The sequence below is a fragment of the Nerophis ophidion genome, linkage group LG01, assembly GCF_033978795.1.
Source record: "Nerophis ophidion isolate RoL-2023_Sa linkage group LG01, RoL_Noph_v1.0, whole genome shotgun sequence".
In the NCBI taxonomy this organism is placed as follows: Eukaryota; Metazoa; Chordata; class Actinopteri; order Syngnathiformes; family Syngnathidae; genus Nerophis; species Nerophis ophidion.
The window spans coordinates 60,192,135-60,210,761 of record NC_084611.1 but is presented as its reverse complement, the minus strand read 5'-3'; the positions used below and the strand labels follow the sequence as shown (position 1 = coordinate 60,210,761).

General features: G+C 39.6%; 1 protein-coding gene across 1 annotated transcript in view; it reads left to right on the top strand.

Annotated features, from left to right (window-relative positions):
• Positions 1-18,627, top strand: part of LOC133557827 (multidrug and toxin extrusion protein 1-like) — a 141,454-nt gene that overhangs the window by 119,830 nt on the left and 2,997 nt on the right. Inside the window, exons 9-13 of the mRNA XM_061908661.1 lie at positions 1,588-1,769; positions 1,862-1,970; positions 2,785-2,860; positions 15,850-15,919; positions 15,995-16,127. Coding sequence (XP_061764645.1) covers positions 1,588-1,769; positions 1,862-1,970; positions 2,785-2,860; positions 15,850-15,919; positions 15,995-16,127 — 570 coding nt within the window. The remainder of the gene's footprint in view (positions 1-1,587; positions 1,770-1,861; positions 1,971-2,784; positions 2,861-15,849; positions 15,920-15,994; positions 16,128-18,627) is intronic.

The window sequence follows — 18,627 nt, the reverse complement described above, 5'->3', positions numbered from 1 at the left end:
GCCGACCTCCATAAGCGGGCATTTCCGTCGCACGTGCTTGGGCTGTCCTCACCTCCAGCACGCCTGCCCAGGCGTTCGAGGAGCTGTTTGCGGGGGAAACACAGTATCCTCAGCGGCCGGGACGTGTGGGCCAGAAGAAAAAGGAAGGTTTCTGGTCCGGGGCCATGAGACCGGCGGGGCCACCTCGGCCTGCGGTGCACGCAGCCTGGATGTTCGGCCGCTTCCGCGGCCATCTCCCCCTTCTGCGTCTCGCAGTGCACAGCCAAATGGTCCTCCGCCAATGCCACTGCTGCTGCCAGGTCTTGAGGGCGGTGGTAGCGGACTCATGCCAATGTCCGCGCCGAGATCGCTTCCAGGAATTGCTCCAGCAGGATCAACTCCATCACTCTGCCGTCAGCCTCCCTTGGCTGCAGCCAGCGTGTCGCCACGTCCCGCAACTGTTTCCCCAGCACGAAAGACCGATCTTCTGGGCCCAGAAGTAGCGCCTGGAATCGGCGCCTGTGGTTCTCGCTGGAGCACCCTGTCTGGTACAGCACCGCCCGCCTCACGCCTCGGAAACTCACCTGGGAAGACGGTGGTAGGTTGAGCGCTGTTTGCTGCGCCTCCCAGCTGCACTCCCCATTCCTCTTCCGGCCAAGCGCATGCCACCGCTGTGGCCTCAAATCTCCACATATACCTGGGGATGCTCCGACTCAGTCATTCGGTGTATGGCCAAGGCCGCTGATGTAGGTGTCGCTGCTCCGACTCGATCTGCCAGTGATTGCAGGATCTATCTCTGCTGGGCCACTTGGAGTCGGACCGCCTCCATCTGTTGCTGGCTGGCCACTGCCACCTCCGCTAAGACCTGCTCCAACGCTGCTGGCGGGTTGGCCGTTGTCATTTTTGGTAATCAGTTCGTTGGGCGCCAGATGTAGGAGTTGCCGGATTTTCACTCGGATTTTCAGCCCTCCGTCTCTCCTGTTGCTCTACTCCACTCTCCTCTGCTCCGCTTTCCAGCGTGTGTGTCTTTCTCCAACCACACCTCCCTCTCCTGGCCCCAGCTGCTACTGATAAGAACAACAGGTGATTAGATAATCACTCCCAGCTGGGCCATCTAATCACCTGTCAGCTGTGTTTTGAAGCCGGTCCTGCAGGAAGTGCGCCAACCACGCCACCCTCCACACTTGAGTTTAGACCACTGCGGCAAGTATCGCTTATTTGTTTAAATTGGTTGCAATACTCAACTTAATTGATTAGTTTATTTGCGATATTATCGTGTTCACTCATTATATTGCTGCAATTGAACATACAGTACAGTCAAATCCAGTTGTACCTTGGTATACGCGTCTATTGCCTTCTATGATCCAGCTTGTACCTAGATAAACGTTTGTGTGTTTTGCGTTGCCTATTGAAATGAATCTATTTATTCCGTGCCAACCAGTGGTGGGGATGCTCATAACCTGAATTGGTGCTCATTACCTAAAGCCTAACAATTAGCAGCTCAGGCCAAAAGACTCTTAAGATGGGGCGCTCATATCTCGAGGTACCACTGTACTAAACTGCATGAGAGGGTATGTTGGGTTTTTAAAAACCTTCTTTGTTCCACAGGTTGGTCACTGGACTGTCTTCAAGAGTGGGGGCCCTTTGTCAAACTGGCCATACCAAGCATGCTCATGCTTTGTCTTGAGTGGTGGATGTTTGAAGTGGGAGGGATCCTTGCTGGTTTAATTAGTGAGGCAGAGCTAGGAGCTCAAGCTATAATATATCAGCTGGAAACTGTAGCTTTTATGGTAACTCTACTTTATCTGATCTATAGTCAATGATTCTCGTTCACCGAATCCTAAATAACTCCAAAGCACCGAAATTTTTGTTATACTTGCAGTTCCCACTTGGATTGTCTGCTGCTGCCAGTGTTCGAGTGGGGAATGCTCTTGGTGCAGGAAACATTGAACAGGCCCAACTGTCTTGCAAAGTTCCTATCATCTGTGCATGTAAGAGACATATTTACACGTAAGACATTTATTTTAAAAGAATAATGGTACCTCAATAGTAGAAACGTTTAATGTCCTACAATTTGCAGTTATACTAAACTCTCAGAGCATAGAATTGAAAAGAATAGAAAAAGATATGACATAATCGCATCCATTGTATTATTTAAAATAGAATTGCTATACTACTACTCCATTCGTCATCAGACTGATTTGTATAAACTAAAGGTAAAAGTAAAGTTAAAGTACCAATGATTGTCACACACACTCTTGGTGTGGTGAAATTATTCTCTGCATTTGACCCATCACCCTTGAACACCTCCTGGGAGGTTAAGGGAGCAGTGGGCAGCAGCGGTGCTGCGCCCAGGAATCATTTTGGTGATTTAACCCCCAATTCCACCCCTTGATACTAAGTGCAAAGCAGGAAAGGAATGAGTCCCATTTTTATAGTCTTTGGTATGACTCGGCCGGGGTTTGAACTCACAACCTACCAATCTCAGGGCGGACACTCATACCACTGAGTAGGTCTAACCAGAACTGTGAAATACGGTGGAAATACAAACCATAAACTTCTACAGGAGTTTGTAGTTCCTGTAAATAAAGGTTCCATGTATTTAAGATTTTTGAACTTTTGGTAGAAAAGCCTAAGGGAAGGACATGCAAACACCACCTAATGAATCTTTTGACAACATGATAACTACCAAGACACTGTGTAATGGTAATAAAATTGTTTTGTTGTTAATCTGCATACCACATGCCTTCCACTTCAGTGGACCTTTTTTTCCATTTTGGAAACTATGTCTTTTCCCCATTACAGTCATAATGGCCTGTTTCGTGGGAGCTAGTCTCAGCCTTTGCAGGAATGTCATTGGATACATTTTCACCACAGAAGAGTAAGTTACAACTTGTAAAAAAATATCTATCTTGTGTTTTGTGTACAATGTACAATCCAGTTATTTGCAGTGCCATATCTTTCAATATGTGCCTTTTGTATAATCTGTGTTGTTTTTTAGGAGTAGGAATCTAGTCAAGTACAGTGGACCCTCGATTTGCGATTTAATTGGTTCTTGAACACAGTGTAAATCAAAAAGTTTGTATAGTGAAGCGGAGTTCCCCATTAGAAACAATGTAAATATGAATACTTGGTTCCACCCTCGGCAAAAGTCACTATTTTAGTAAACGAATATACACTTTGAAGACACGATGTGTATAAAAAAAAACAACACGAGCGTAATGGATTTATAATAATCTCCTTATGAAAACAATGCAAGAATAAGGAAAGCTGAACCGTCAACGTGTGCGCACACACTAGAATCACTTTGGTTCTCTCAAAAATGTTAACAACCATGTTGCTGCAATGATTTAAAAAAAAAATGTGTTAACCTTGCTGCCCGCAAATGTTTTTGGCATGCACCCCACAGGAGGAAATGAACACATCCAAAGCAAAGACTTTATGCGTAGAAGAGCGTGGAGAGAAAGAGAGAGAGAGAATTGAGTATTAATTGAGGTTAATGTGTGTCTTTATAATGAAAGCTTTTATAGACACTGAATTGATGTAAGTGAATTTTTTGCATTTGAATTTTGTGAACTGAATTTTTTTTACATTAAATGATGCTGACAATTTCAGTGAAAAAAACATGTGGTGGTAAAATGCGCATGATATAATTGATCAGTGTTTTTAAATTTAGTGTATACAATTCCATTGGTTAAAAAACAGTGTTTAACATTTTGTGTTTTAATGTTGAGTTTATTATAAAAATTGTATAAAAAAAAGTTCATGAGATAAAAATTCAGTGGAGAAAAATTGGCTGCTTCATAATGTAAGACTAATTTCTGGTAAATTGAGATTGAAGCAATCGATCCTGTCTCAGAACCAGCCAATGCAACACCACTATATGCTACAGGCCATGTAATGTGCTGTATGTGCTTGGATCCCTTTTTATGAACCAAAGCCAGCTCTACATAGGGTCAAGAGGGGGCACAGCACCCTCAAATCAATGTTTTCCCCATCAAATTAAATATTTTGAAGTTGAGAGTGCATTTTATTTTCTCACAAAATTAATAGTAATATATACTGTAATTAGAAGTTGAAAAAATTATCGTCAGTAGCGGAGAAATCCGCTGAAAAAGAGACGATACACTCGTATCGTCTTCCCTCATTATTCTCCCCCCGCTAAATCAAGCAAGTCCGCACACACACAGACACACACACTCTTCCCCTTAATAAATGAGTGTCGACGAATGAAAACGGAATTAATGTGTTGTCAGAAACAAAATCCAATCATATTTAATTTCGTCTTGTAGATTGGTTGGATAAATTTGGAATACCTGTGTGAAATTGGTCCTCCTACCCTCGAAACACCCTGTTGAAGTAGTCTCATTCCTGTGTGCTGTTTGGTGCTCCAAAAAAATAAAGACGAAATAAATACAATTAGCATCAATTAATTTATTGCTGCAATATATTTTACTACCAAGTGCTAGACCCAAAATGGGGCCTTGTTTAAATCATTAGAAAATGGATACCGGTATCTGCAAACCTTACAGTAATTGCAAGTGCAATGCAAGTTGAAAAGCGCTTATGTTCTATGTACTATGTATTACATGCATAGGTATAGTATACCCATATTCATTAATTTGCAAATTTACTTGTATTTAGGTCGGATGAGTTTAGTTGAGACTAATTAACCTTGCATTTCTGCAATAGCATTTTGCATTCAACTTTTGTATACAACTTAAGCGTTTAAACATGCTTACATTGGCCACAGGCACAATTTTAAGGATCGTATTTACTGAGCTGGAAAAGTAAAAGTTGCAAAAGCTCCATTAAAACTTTATATTCTTCAGGCGTACCAGTCTGTCTACCGCCCCCCAGAGGCAGTGAAGCATAGTTCATGATGCTCATTTGAAACGCAATAAGAACTCCTAAATTAGCAGCACAATCAATAAACTCAGCGGCAAAAACCAGCAAAAACGTAGCACAAACAAACAAGACTATTTTGTTATCTTTTTAATCACAAATTAGACTGTTTTGGTCAAAAACTGAGAATTCCGTTTCGCTCATGACACCAAATCCTAAATTGTTAATGTTAATAATTCATAAAGTAGAGCAGCAAAATCAAGGATTTGGACTGCACAAACTAGCACAAAAAATAGACAATTGTATTATTATTCAGACCACAAATTAGACTTTTGTTCGAAAACAGAAAATTGCTTATGATGTCACTTCTTAAATTTTTTATGTTAATATTTCATAAAGTATACCAGCGCAATCAATAGTTTCAATGGCAAAAAAAAAAAAATAGCACCAACAAATGAGAGTATTGGATTATTGTTTGGATCACAAATTAGACTGTTTTGTTAAAAAACAGAGAGTTATGGTGTGTTCGTGATGTCACTCACTAAATTGTTCATCGTTAATAATTCATAATCTGTGGCAGCACAATGTATCATTTTAACTGCACACACCAGCACAAATGTAGCACAAACAAATAAGACTGTATTGGCTTAATTTTAGATTTTTTTTTGTCTAGTTTGAGGAACCCCGGGAAGGCCAGGTTCAACAATGACGTCACTTCTGGAAATTTGAAACTGTAATGTGTCAAAAACAAAAGCACGCCTATCAATATCTTTTTCTGCACAAACGTAGCACAAACATATTTTGCCTTCATTTGGACTTAGTTTGGAGAACTTGGGAGGGTGACCTTTGACGTATAAAATAATCTTTAATAACTCAAAAGCTAAAGCAGCACAAACAACCATTTCAACTGCACAAACCGGCACAAATGATTGGGACTGGTTTGGGGAGGTTTTGACCTAGTTAAGGACTGTTTATATGTAATAACTTAATGACTCGATAAGAACATTAAAAACAACATAAAACGTTAAGTTAAAAACTATAATAGTTAGAACAAAACTTTTTGCAGAACAGACCAGCACAAAGAAGCACAAATGATTGAGACTATTAGGGTTTACAGTAATTTGGAATTTAGAGAACGTGGACCTGGGTGACCTTTGATTGACTTATAAAGGAATATGTATTAACTCAGAAACAAAAACAGCACAAACAACCATTTCAACTGCACAAACCAGAACAAACGAATGAGACTATTTCAACAGAGGTTTGTGTGGAGTGGGGGCCAACTTCACACAGATATTTGATGTATATCTGCTCATTGACATTAAATTGTAAGTGGGTTGTACTTGTATAGCGGTTTTGTACCCCTTTTTAAGGAGCCCAAAGCGCTTTGACAGTATTTCCACATTCGCCCAAAATAACGGAAGAAATTACCACTGTAATAGATAGCAAAAATGTGCTGTCGCAGTGTTTATGGATTTAACAAAATCATTTGACACAATCACAATATATTCATCAACAACAAAATCAGAGGGTTGGTCTTGAACTGGGTAAGAAGCTACTTAACAGGAAGCAATGCGTGAAGATAGGCGAACACACATTCCCAGAGCCGAAAATATCTTGTGGTGTACCTTAGAGATCTATACTTGGACCAAAATTGTTCTATCTTTATTTAAAAAACATTTGAAAAGTTACAAAAGACTAGTTAGTATTATTTGCAGATGGTCTTTGAATCTCAGTAAAACTAAAATAATGTTAATTAGTAACAGTAGAAGAGAAAGTCATACACAAATACAAATAGACAGAGTAAAAATTGAAAGGGCAAAAGAAAACACAATTTTGGGTGTAATAATAGATGATCAAGTGGATTAGAAACCTCAAGTAAAAAATCTACAACATGAAGTCGCAAAAAACACGTCAATAATGAAAAAAGCAAAATATATTCTGGATCAAAAATCTCTTCATATTCTCTACTGCTCGCTTGTGTTACCATATCTAAGTTATTGTGTAAAAATATGACGAAACAACTACAAATGTGCCCTTCATTCACTAACAGTGTTACACAAAAGATCAATTAGAATAATACATAATGTTGGATATAGAGAACATACAAACTAGGGCTGTGGATCTTTGGGTGTCCCACGATTCGATTCAATATCGATTCTTGAGGTCACGTTTCGATAATATATCGATTTTTTCGATTCGATTCTCGATTCAAAAACGATATTTTTCCAATTCAAAACTATTCTGTATTCATTCAATAAATAGGATTTCAGCAGGATCTATCCCAGTCTGCTGGCAGAGTAATAGATTTTTTTTTTTTTAAAGCTTTTATAATTGTAAAGAACAATGTTTTATCAACAGATTGCAATAATGTAAATTTGTTTTAACTATTAAACGAACCAAAAATAGGACTTATTTTATCTTTGTGAAAATATTGAACACATTGTGTTGTCAAGCTTATGAGATGCGATGCAAGTGTAAGCCACTGTGACACTTTTTTTTTATTTTCATAAATGTCTAATGATAATGCCAATGAGGGATTTTTAATCACTGCTATGCTGAAATTATAAATAATATTGATACTGTTGATAATATTCATTTTTGTTTCACTACTTTTGGTTTGTTCTGTGATGTTTGTGTCTTCTCAATTGCTCTGTTTATTGCAGTTTTGAGTGTTGCTGGGTCAGGTTTGGTTTTGGAATATGATTGCATTGTTATGATATTGCTGTGTAGTGGTTTGCTGGATTGATAAAAAAAAAAAAGGAATTTAAAAATAAATAAAAAATCAATTTTTTAAAAATGAGAATCGATTCTGAATCGCACAACGATTCGATTTGTATTTGAATCGATTTTTTCCCACACCCCTAATACAAACCCTTTTTTTTATTGAATCAAATATTGAAATTCAATGATTTTTTGTATGTATTTGCAAACATCTTAAATTATGTACAAGGCAAACTATAACCTGCTACCCAAGAACATATAACAATTCTTCCCAACTAAAGAGGATAAATATAACCTTAGAGGCAAATGTAATTTACAACATTTATATGTGTGTACAACACTTAAAACCTTCAGATTCAAGCATGGAATGGATTAAGCAAATAAATAAAACAAAGCACCAATGTGATTCAGTTCAAAAGACTGTTCCAAACTACAAGTGTTCACAAAGAAGAACATTTGTGATGAAAATCTTGAACCTTTTTTTTAGATAATAATTAGATAGATAGATAGATAGATAGATAGATAGATAGTACTTTATTGATTCCTTCAGGAGAGTTCCTTCAGCAAAATTAAAATTCCAGCAGCAGTGTACAAAGTTGAGATCAATTTAAAAAGTAAAAATTGGGGGTATAAATGGAAACAAAATAGAAAAATATTACAATAAGAATTAAAAAAAACAACATCTGGAATAAAGATTTAACAGTAAAATAAGAATATAACAAGATAAACTAGGAAGTAGTGGCAATGTTATGATTATTTATGTAATTAATATTGTCAATGTGTGGACTTTGGGGTTTTTTTCCCTGGAAGGCAAAGGAAAGTTGGCGCGGGCAAGGCGTGAAGGTAGGGACGTACTTATTTATTAGTATTAAAAAAAAAAGAACAAAAGGCACGCACAAGGCGGAACTACAAAAATGTGGCTAATAAAACAAAAACGTGCACAAAGGCAGAAACTATGAACACGAAACAAAACTCGATAAAAAAAAAAAACTTACGTGGCATGGCAAAAAGCAATACAATGGACAGTATCAGAGGTAGCATGGCATGAAGTGAACAGAGGTAAAGTTGCCAGGCTGACTTCCTGGCAACTTTAGGTTTAAATAATAGGTACATGATTAGTGAAAACAGGTGTGTGACTTTGGGACAGGTGAAAACTAATGGGTTGGCATGAAAACATAACAATGGAGTGAAAAAACAGGAACTAATGGAGTCTTGAAGTAAACTGAAACAACTAAACAAAACATGATCACCAGGACATGACAAATATTTGTTTAGTTACATATGCTACATTATTTATTCACTGTTCTGTTAAAAACAGAGAACGAGGAAATGGAATAAAATTGCTATGATATGAAAAGGGGTAGGAATAAATAAGCTCTAATTCTTCCTACTCCTTTTCGGACGTGCTGTTATGAAACAACTGCAAATATGTGATGCTGAAACTGAACTGATTGTAAAGCTTGGTGAACGGCGGGAAAAGAAACACGCTGAAGCACTGAGAAGTGGCGACTGAGTAATAGACTGCATAAACAGGATATGAGGTCGGGGCTCCGCCTCTCCAAAATGGTTATGCCCCATGTGTCATGTACTGCACAGGATATGATATCATCAAAATGGCAGATCCCTAAGGCTTTCACTGGCACACAAATTATAAAACCCAAAACCAGTGAAGTTGGCACGTTCTGTAAATCGTAAATAAAACTAGAATACAATGATTTTCAAATCCTTTTCAACCTATTTTCAATTGAATACACTGCAACAACAAGATACTTAACGATAAAACTCGAAAACGTTATTTTTTGCAAACTTTAGCTCATTTGGAATTTCATGCCTGCAACATGTTTCCAAAAAGCTGGCACAAGTGGCAAAAAAGACAGGCAGTTGTGGAATGCTCATCAAACACCTATTTGGAAAATCCCACTGGTGAACAGGCTAATTGGAAACAGGTGGGTGCCATGATTGGGTATAAAAGCAGCTTCCATGAAATGCTCAGTCATTTACAAACAAAGAGGGGGCAAGGGTTACCACTTTGTGAACAAAGCACATTGTTTAAGAGAAAAATTCCCAACCAGCTATTGCAAGGAATTTAGGGATTTCACCATCTACGGTCCGTATTATCATCAAAAGGTTCAGAGAATCTTGAGATGAATGGATGGATGGGGAGATAGAAAGATAGATTGATAGTAGATAGATTGATAGATAGGAAAATTAAAAATCACTACACGTAAGCAGCAAGGCTGAAAACCAACATTGAATGCCCGTGACCTATAATCCCTCAGCCGGTACTGCATCAAACACCAAAATCAGTGTGTAAAGGATATCAACACATAGGCTCAGGAACACTTCAGAAAACCACAGTTTGTCGCTTCATCCCTAAGTGCAAGTTAAAACTCTACTATGCAACACGAAAGCCATTTATCAACAACACCCAGAAACGCCACCGGCTTTGCTGGCCCGGAGCTCATCTAAGATGGACTGATGAAAAGTATAAGTGTTCTCCAGTCAGATGAGTGCATGTTTCAAAAAATGTTTGAAAACTGTGGACGTTGTGTCCTGCGGAAAAAGAGGAAAATAACCATCCGGATTGTTGTAGGCGCAAAGTTCAAAAGCTAGCATCTGTGATGGTATGGGGGTGTATTAGTGCCCAAGGCATGGGTAACTTATGCATCTGTGAAGACACCATTAATGCTGAAAGGTACATACAGTTTTGGAGCAACATGTTGCCATCCAAGCAACGTTATCCTGGACGCCCCTACTTATTTCAGCAAGACAATGCCAAACCACATTCAGGGCGTGTTAGAACAGTGTTTCTTCATACTAATAGAGTGCATAAACTAGACTGACCTGCCTGTAGTCCAGACCTGTCTCCCATTGAAAATGTGTGGCGCAATATGAAGCCTTAAATACAACAACAGAGACCCCGGACTGTTAAACGACAAACAATTGCACCTGAAAAGCTTCAAAAATTGGTCGTCTCAGTTCCCAAACGTTAACTAAGTGTTGTTAAAAGGAAAGGCCATGTAACACACAGTGTTGAAAATCAAATCAGGCCCCTGTGCCAACATTTTTTGCAATGTGTTGCTGCCATTGAATTTTACGTTAATGATTTTTTTTTTTTAATTCTCAATTTGAACATTAAATATCTTGTCTTTGCAGTTTATATATATATATATATATATATATATATATATATATATATATATATATATATGTGTGTATATATATATATGTAAACATATAACTTGAAAATGATTTGCAAATCATTCTATTTTACTGTTTTTATTTACGAATTACACAACGTGCCAACTTCACTGGTTTTGGGTTTTGTAAATGAATGCCGCTGATGCTTCAACCCGGGAAGATTATTTTTGGGAGGATCGAGATTCCAAGGGATAGTGGTGGGGTGTTGGTAAAAGAGGTTGAACGGATTGGACTCAAGTGGAGAGTGGAAGAAAAGCTGAAGGAAGTTACCAGAGAAAAACAAATATGAAAAGAGTTCATGAGGAAAATGTGCCAGGAGATACCAGGAAGAACATTACAGGGACAAGGACAAAGTCATACTAAAATTTGAAGATGTAGGTTTTTCAACACAAAGCCCTGTGACACTAAATGTGAAGAAGGAAGTAGGACAAGTTGAAATTGTGAAAGTTAGAAGAGATGGAAATCTGCTGATAAAATGTAAAAATGCAGAGCAAAGAAAGAGAGCAGTGAATCTTTTTTCTAAAGGAACTGATAGAAAGCCATGCGATGAAGTGGAGACCTGTTCAGGGTGTACTACGCCTTTCGCCCAAATTCAGCTGAGATACGCTCCAGCACCCCCCGCGGCCACGGAAGGGATAAGCGGTGGGAAATGGATGGATGGATGGAATTGAGATAAAGCAAGATTGTGGGTGAAATAAGAGGAACTAGAGGAAGTGGTGACAGGAATCCCGTTGTTCCTACGTTTCGAGGAAGAAGGACTGCCAAGACACATTTTGCTAAGTTTTGGGAGCGATTATGATAGACTTTATGTTACTGCCGACCAGATGTTATAATTGTCAAAGATATGGACATATAACGAGAATGTACAGAGCTAAACAACGTTGTGGAAGGTGTAAAGGAGAACGCCAATATGGGGAATGTGGATGCAATGTCACGGTTAAATGTTGTAAATGTGGGCAAAATCATTCAGCAGCTTATAAGGGTTGTGGAATCAAAACACAAGAACCAGGAAATCCATAAAATTGAAGTAGGACGAACTATCACATATGCAGACAAAGTTAAAAGATATAAAAGTAATCACAACATCCATACAAGAAAAGACCATTTTCAGGAAAATTTTCATTTTTCTAGGATATGTAATCAACTGTAGAAAACAAGCAACAAACCCAGCAGAAATAATAAGAAATGTGTTAAAGGGGTGGCAAAGTTCTTTGAAAAAATGTACCATGGGTAAAAGTACAGGAGTTACAGCAAGTGGTGTTGACAGAGATGTGTTTACATAGCTTGATGTGAGGTTAATGTACATAGCCCAGGCAGGGTGAAGAGATACTTTTTATTTTGGTATTGTTATTTATTTAAAAAATAATATAACCACATCCAAAGGGTGGCAGTAATTCACTAACTTAATATTCAACCGACGTGAACCAACTAAGAAGAAAATTAGTGAATTGTTCATACACTGGGACATGGTTCACCCACAGAGGCATCTGTATTGACGTGCTCCAATCCGAATAACTATCGGCATTAACCACCCGTCTCTATCCAAATTAAATTATGAGCCGAATGTGTGTGATCCGGTCAAAATATTCGAAATGGCGTGTTTACATGAAGCATTTTTATTCCGGTTAGGTTTTTAATCCGATTAATTGTGTCCATCTGCTTTCTAATAAAAGTACAATTTATATGGGTCATATTACGATTTTTTTTTTACATTTAAAACACGTTGTTGTGGTTTACATAACATGTAATGATGGCTCTTTGGTCATAGATTATGTTTTACAGACCTTTTTCAAGCTGCTTTCTGACCCTCTCTTTAGGATGCACCGTTTTGTGGAATGTCCTATATACGTGCCTACACTTCGACTGCGTCTTCTCTTCCTCAGCCATGTTGTAGTTTTTAGCGCTTCCTTATCGAATCTACTGACAGATATAAGTGAAAAGTAGGGTTTTCTCGATACCAATAATGTGGTACCGATACCAAAATGCATATCGATACTTTTCCAAATAAAGGGAGCTAATAAAAATGTCAATATTAGCTTTATTTTAACAGAAAATCTTGCAACATAATAAACACATGTTTCCTATTGCTCTCAAAGTACAATTTTACAAGGTTAAAATATAAATTAAAAGGCATTAAACACATTGGGCTTTTCTTGTTGCACTATCTGTTTTGGCCCTGCGGTGATGACTTGTCCAGGGTGTACCCCGCCTTCCGCCCAAATGCAGCTAAGATAGGCTCCCCGCGACCCTAAAAGAGACAAGCAGTAGAAAATGGATGGATGGAGTTGTGGATACCAAAATTTTTTCAGTGTTCTGGGAAAACGAGCTAAACAGGTTTATTCTTTTTGTGTGGATTGGGATGAACTATCCATCCATCCATCCATCCATCCATCTTCTTCCGCTTATCCGAGGTCGGGTCACGGGGGCAGCAGCCTATGCAGGGAAGCCCAGACTTCCCTCTCCCCAGCCACTTCGTCTAGCTCTCCGGGGGATCCCGAGGCGTTCCCAGGCGAGCCGGGAGACATAGTCTTCCCACCATGTCCTGGGTCTTCCCCGTGGCCTCTTATCAGTTGGACGTGTTCGTCTAGCTCTCCGGGGGATCCCGAGGCGTTCCCAGGCGAGCCGGGAGACATAGTCTTCCCACCATGTCCTGGCTCTTCCCCGTGGCCTCTTATCAGTTGGACGAAAAAAGAGTTATGGCGTTCGGGTGGCATTCTGACCAGATGCCCGAACCACCTCATCTGGCTCCTCTCGATGTGGAGGAGCAGAGGCTTTACTTTGAGTTCCTCCCGGATGGCAGAGCTTCTCACCCCTATCTCTAAGGGAGAGCCCCGCCACATGGCGGAGTAAGCTCATTTCGGCCACTTGTACTCGTGATCTAATCCTTTCGGTCATGACCCAAAGCTCATGACCATAGGTGAGGATGGGAACGTAGATCGACTGGTAAATTGAGAGCTTTGCCTTCCGGCTCAGCTCCTTCACCACAACGGATCGGTACAACGTCCGCATTACTTAAGACGCCGCACCGGTCCGCCTGTCGATCTCACGATCCACTCTTCCCTCACTCGTGAACAAGATTACTAGGTGCTTGAACTCCTCCACTTGTGTCAAGGAACTATGAGAATAAATATTACAAAAATTAGTAGCTTTCGGCAATTATGCTTTTGGTAAAAGTACATAGGAAACTGATTTATAAACTTGGTTCTTAAATAGGGTTTATAAATAGAAAAAATGTTTATATCGAGGCAGAATTACTCATGTGAAGCAATATAAACCTTAAAAGTTAGTACATTTTGAACACAATATAAAGCCCTTTACTGTACTGTATATCAAACAGACGTAACAAGGGGGTGATGGGTCAACTTTCCATTTAATGTCAAGGGTAAAAAAAAAACTAAACTAGCTGAACTGTCCTACTTACGCAGCCGCCTTGCCTACACACACACACAGTCACTAACACTAAATCACAAAAGTCCTTTACTTTAACAGCCAGGTTAGGGTGATTAGGGAATAAAAAAGTAAATCCAATTGACCTTGTTGGTTAATTTTCTTTGTCTGCAGCGGGGGGAATTCAACGATGCTGTGGATATTGTTGAATGTTCCAAACCACACATTGGTTGTCCACTTTTTTCTTTGAGTCTTATAATGAGCTCGCAAACCTATAAAAAGGTTGTATAAATGTTTAAACAAAACCACTTAAAAAGCACACAAAGTAGTACAGTAGATAAGAGCAGCACTGTGCTGACTGAATGAGCACCGGTGATCAATCAGACCGGCCACAATGGATGTTCAGTCGGGCACAAAATGACTGCTCTGTAGGCACAAAAAGAATAGAGACAAGGTTCGTACACTAAAGCATATTTTTATGTGGTCTGTGTTCCGTAAATCAAAAAATCGAGGTTCCACTCGCAGAAGAAAAAAGATTGGACACTCCTGATTGAGAGGCAGTATACTTTGTAACAAGGTTGAGAAAGGACTGTTGCCAGAGGGAAGCAGCGACGGAGGCATTTTACACCGAGTCAAATTTACGGCGAGTCCAACCTAAGTTTTGGTGTGCTAATACTGTGTATATTAGCGCGCTTATCTCTAAGACATTAAATGCAAGTCAATACAATTGGATACTTGTTTTTTGTGAGTTAGTTAGCTAGCTACATTCCTCAAAACTTAATTTTATGTTGTTGGGTTTTTATTTTTTTACAAAACTTTAAGGAAATATCAGAAATGGGATAAGGAACAATTGATTAAATTATGTGCCTGATTCGGATAATTTATTTTCTACTTTAGGTTTACATTATGAGCCTCTACTTTCGTGTGTGTATGCGAGCGGCGCCACAAGTACTAAGACAGTGGAGACTGACAAGAGGCTTCACACCGTTTATTAATTTTTTTATAGATAGCTCAAAAAGTTATGAGCACATTTTGATAGGGATTACGTTTTTCGGCTGGTCGGATCACTGTCGAGATCAGGCCTGGGCAATTATTTTGACTCGGGCTAAATTTAGAGAAAAAAACCTGTCTCGGGCTGGTATATCTTATTTTAGGAACATGAATACAAAACCTCACAATAATGTCTGATTAAATGCTAAAAACGTTATGACAGACCACCTTAAAAAACGGAATGGAATTTAATTTTTTTTTACTGAATGAGACACCCAGAATGTATAAATAAAATAAAAAATGTGTGATTTACAATATTAGCTATGAACGATAAAACACTGAATATTGACAACATATGAACATCACACCTCCTCTCGATCTACATATTTTACAATCAAGTGAAACGCAATAAAAATGCAACAAACAGCAAAATATGAATGTGAAGGGTAAAAAAAAAAAACACCTACAGTCTGATACATCACTAAGCTTTAGAACTTTGTTCCGCGTCTGTCCCTGACACCCACGTTTCAGGCTGGCCGCTCTGGAAACACTTTGTGGAAACGCTCCACCTCGTCTGAGTTTAACGCATGTGGCCCCCGATCCTTAATTTGCCCAGGTCTGGTATAGATTGAGCACTTTTTTACTATTGAGAATTAGGGCCTGTGCTCTCCAAGTGTTTTTGTTGTTTTTTTTGTTACGTTTTTATGTTAAATTTTTTTCCAGAGAAATTTTGAAAAGGGTTGCTGATGTAGTGATGATTCTCAGCTTCATGCATCTCGCTGATGCTGTTGCGGTGAGAAACACACTCCTGCGATACATTTGAAACATTGGAAGTGAGCCCAGAGTAACCCTGCACTGATCACTGCAGGGAGTGAGTGGAGGTGCCATTCGAGGAGCGGGGAAACAAAAGATTGGCGCTGCATGTAATCTGGTGGGATACTACATCATTGGCCTTCCCATCGGTGTGTCCTTAATGTTTGCAGCAGGAATGGGCATCATAGGTAAGATGTAACCATTCCAATGTAAGGCCCTGTCTACTAATGGTTTGCGTATATTAAAATATGTACAAACTTGATAGCATGCCAGACTTACTAAACTCATGCTCAGAAGATTGCATCTCTCAAATTAGCAAACTAAGGAGCTCAATCCATTCAGCATGTTTTTCTACATGTATTGTAAATGCAAAATATCTGTTAATTATCAGAAAGGCCAAAACCATAGGAGTAGGAAATGCAAATATAATCATTTAGCTCTGATTTGTCAAGACTAAAACTGTTCTCTGGTCGCTGTTTGGCCGCTGTCTGTCCATGATCCTGACAGTGAAGAAAGAAAATACAAACCCCGTTTCCATATGAGTTGGGAAATTGTGTTAGATGTAAATATTAACGGAATACAATGATTTACAAATCATTTTTAACCCATATTAGGTTGAATATACTACAAAGACAACATATTTGATGTTAAAACTGATTAAAAAAAAAGTTTTTGCAAATAATCATTATCTTTAGAATTTGATGCCAGCAACTCGTGACAAAGAAGTTGAGAAAGGTGGCAATAAATACTGATAAAGTTGAGGAATGCTCATCAAACACCTATTTGGAACATCCCACTGTTGTGCAGGCTGGGTGCCATGATTTGGTATAAGCAGTTTCCATGGAATGCTAAGTAATTCACAAACAAGGATGGGGCGAGGGTCACCAATTTGTAAGCAAATTTTTGAACAGTTTTAGAACAATATTTCTCAACGAGCTATTGCAAGGAATTTAGGGATTTTACCATCTAAGGTCCGTAAAATTATCAAAAGCTTCAGAGGTTCAGGTGAAATCACTGCACGTAAGCGATGCTATTACGGTCCTTTGATCCCTCAGGTGGTACTGCATCAAAAACCGACATCAGTGTGTAAAGGATATCACCACATGGGCTCAGGAAAACTTCAGAAAACCACTGTCAGTAACTACAGTTGGTCGCTACATCTGTAAATGCAAGTTAAAACTCTTCTGTGCAAAGTGAATGCCATTTATCAACAACAACGAGGAACGCCGCCGGCTTCGCTGGGCCCGAGCTCATCTAAGATGGACTGATGCAAAGTGGAAAAGTGTTCTGTGGTCTGATGAGTCCACATTTCAAATTATATTCGGAAACTGTGGACGTGGTGTCCTCCGGAACAAAGAGGAAAATAACCATCCGGATTGTTATAGGCGCAAAGTTCAAAAGCCAGCAACTGTGATGGTATGGGGGTGTATTAGTGCCCAAGGCATGGGTAACTTACACATTTGTGTAGGCACCATTAATGCTGAATGGTCCATACAGGTTTTAGAGCTGCATATGTTGTCATCCAATTAACGTTATCATGGACGCCCCTGCTTATTTCAGCAAAACAATGCCAAGCCACATGTTACAACAGTGTGGCTTCGTAGTAAAAGAGTGCCGGTACTTTCCTGGCCCGCCTGCAGTCCAGACCTGTCTCCCATCGAAAATGTGTGGCGCATATTGAAGCGTAAAATACGACGACAAGACCCGGACTGTTGAACAACTTAAGCTGTACATCAAGCAAGAATGGGAAAGAATTCCACTTTCAAAGCTTCAACACTTGGTTTCGTCAGTTCCCAAACGTTTATTGAGTGGTGTTAAAAGAAATGTGATGTAACACAGTGGTGAACGTGCCCTTTCCCAATTACTTCGGCACGTGTTGCAGCCATGAAATTCTAAGGTAATTATCCATCCATCCATCCATCATCTTCCGCTTATCCGAGGTCGGGTCGCGGGGGCAGCAGCCTAAGCAGGGAAGCCCAGACTTCCCTAATTCCAGCCACTTCGTCTAGCTCTTCCCGGGGGATCCCGAGGCGTTCCCAGGCCAGCCGGGAGACATAGTCTTTCCAACGTGTCCTGGGTCTTCCCCGTGGCCTCCTACCAGCTGGACGTGCCCTAAACACATCCCTAGGGAGGTGTTCGGGTGGCATCCTGACCAGATGCCCGAACCACTTCATCTGGCTCCTCTCGATGTGGAGGAGCAGCGGCTTTACGTTGAGCTCCTCCCGGATGGCAGAGCTTCTCACCCTATCTCTAAGGGAGAGCCCCGCCACCCGGCGGAGAAAACTCATTTCGGCCGCTTGTACCCGTGATCTTATCCTTTCGGTCATGACCCAAAGCTCATGACCATAGGTGAGGATGGGAACGTAGATCGACCGGTAAATTGAGAGCTTTGCTTTGTTCTAAGGTAATTATTATTTGCAAAAACAAAAAAAAAAGGTTACGAGTTTGAACATCAAATGTCTGGTCTTTGCAGTGCATTCAACTGGATATGGGTTGAAAATGATTTGCAAATCATTGTATTCCGTTTATATTTACATCTAACGCAATTTCCCAACTCTAATGGAAATGGGGTTTGTATTCTGTCTGTTTTTATGTCATCATATTGGGGTTGTCAGAAAAAAAACATGACATATCATCTATTCAGCAATATCATTTTAGAATTTTATATCTGCTGAACGACGTGAGTTG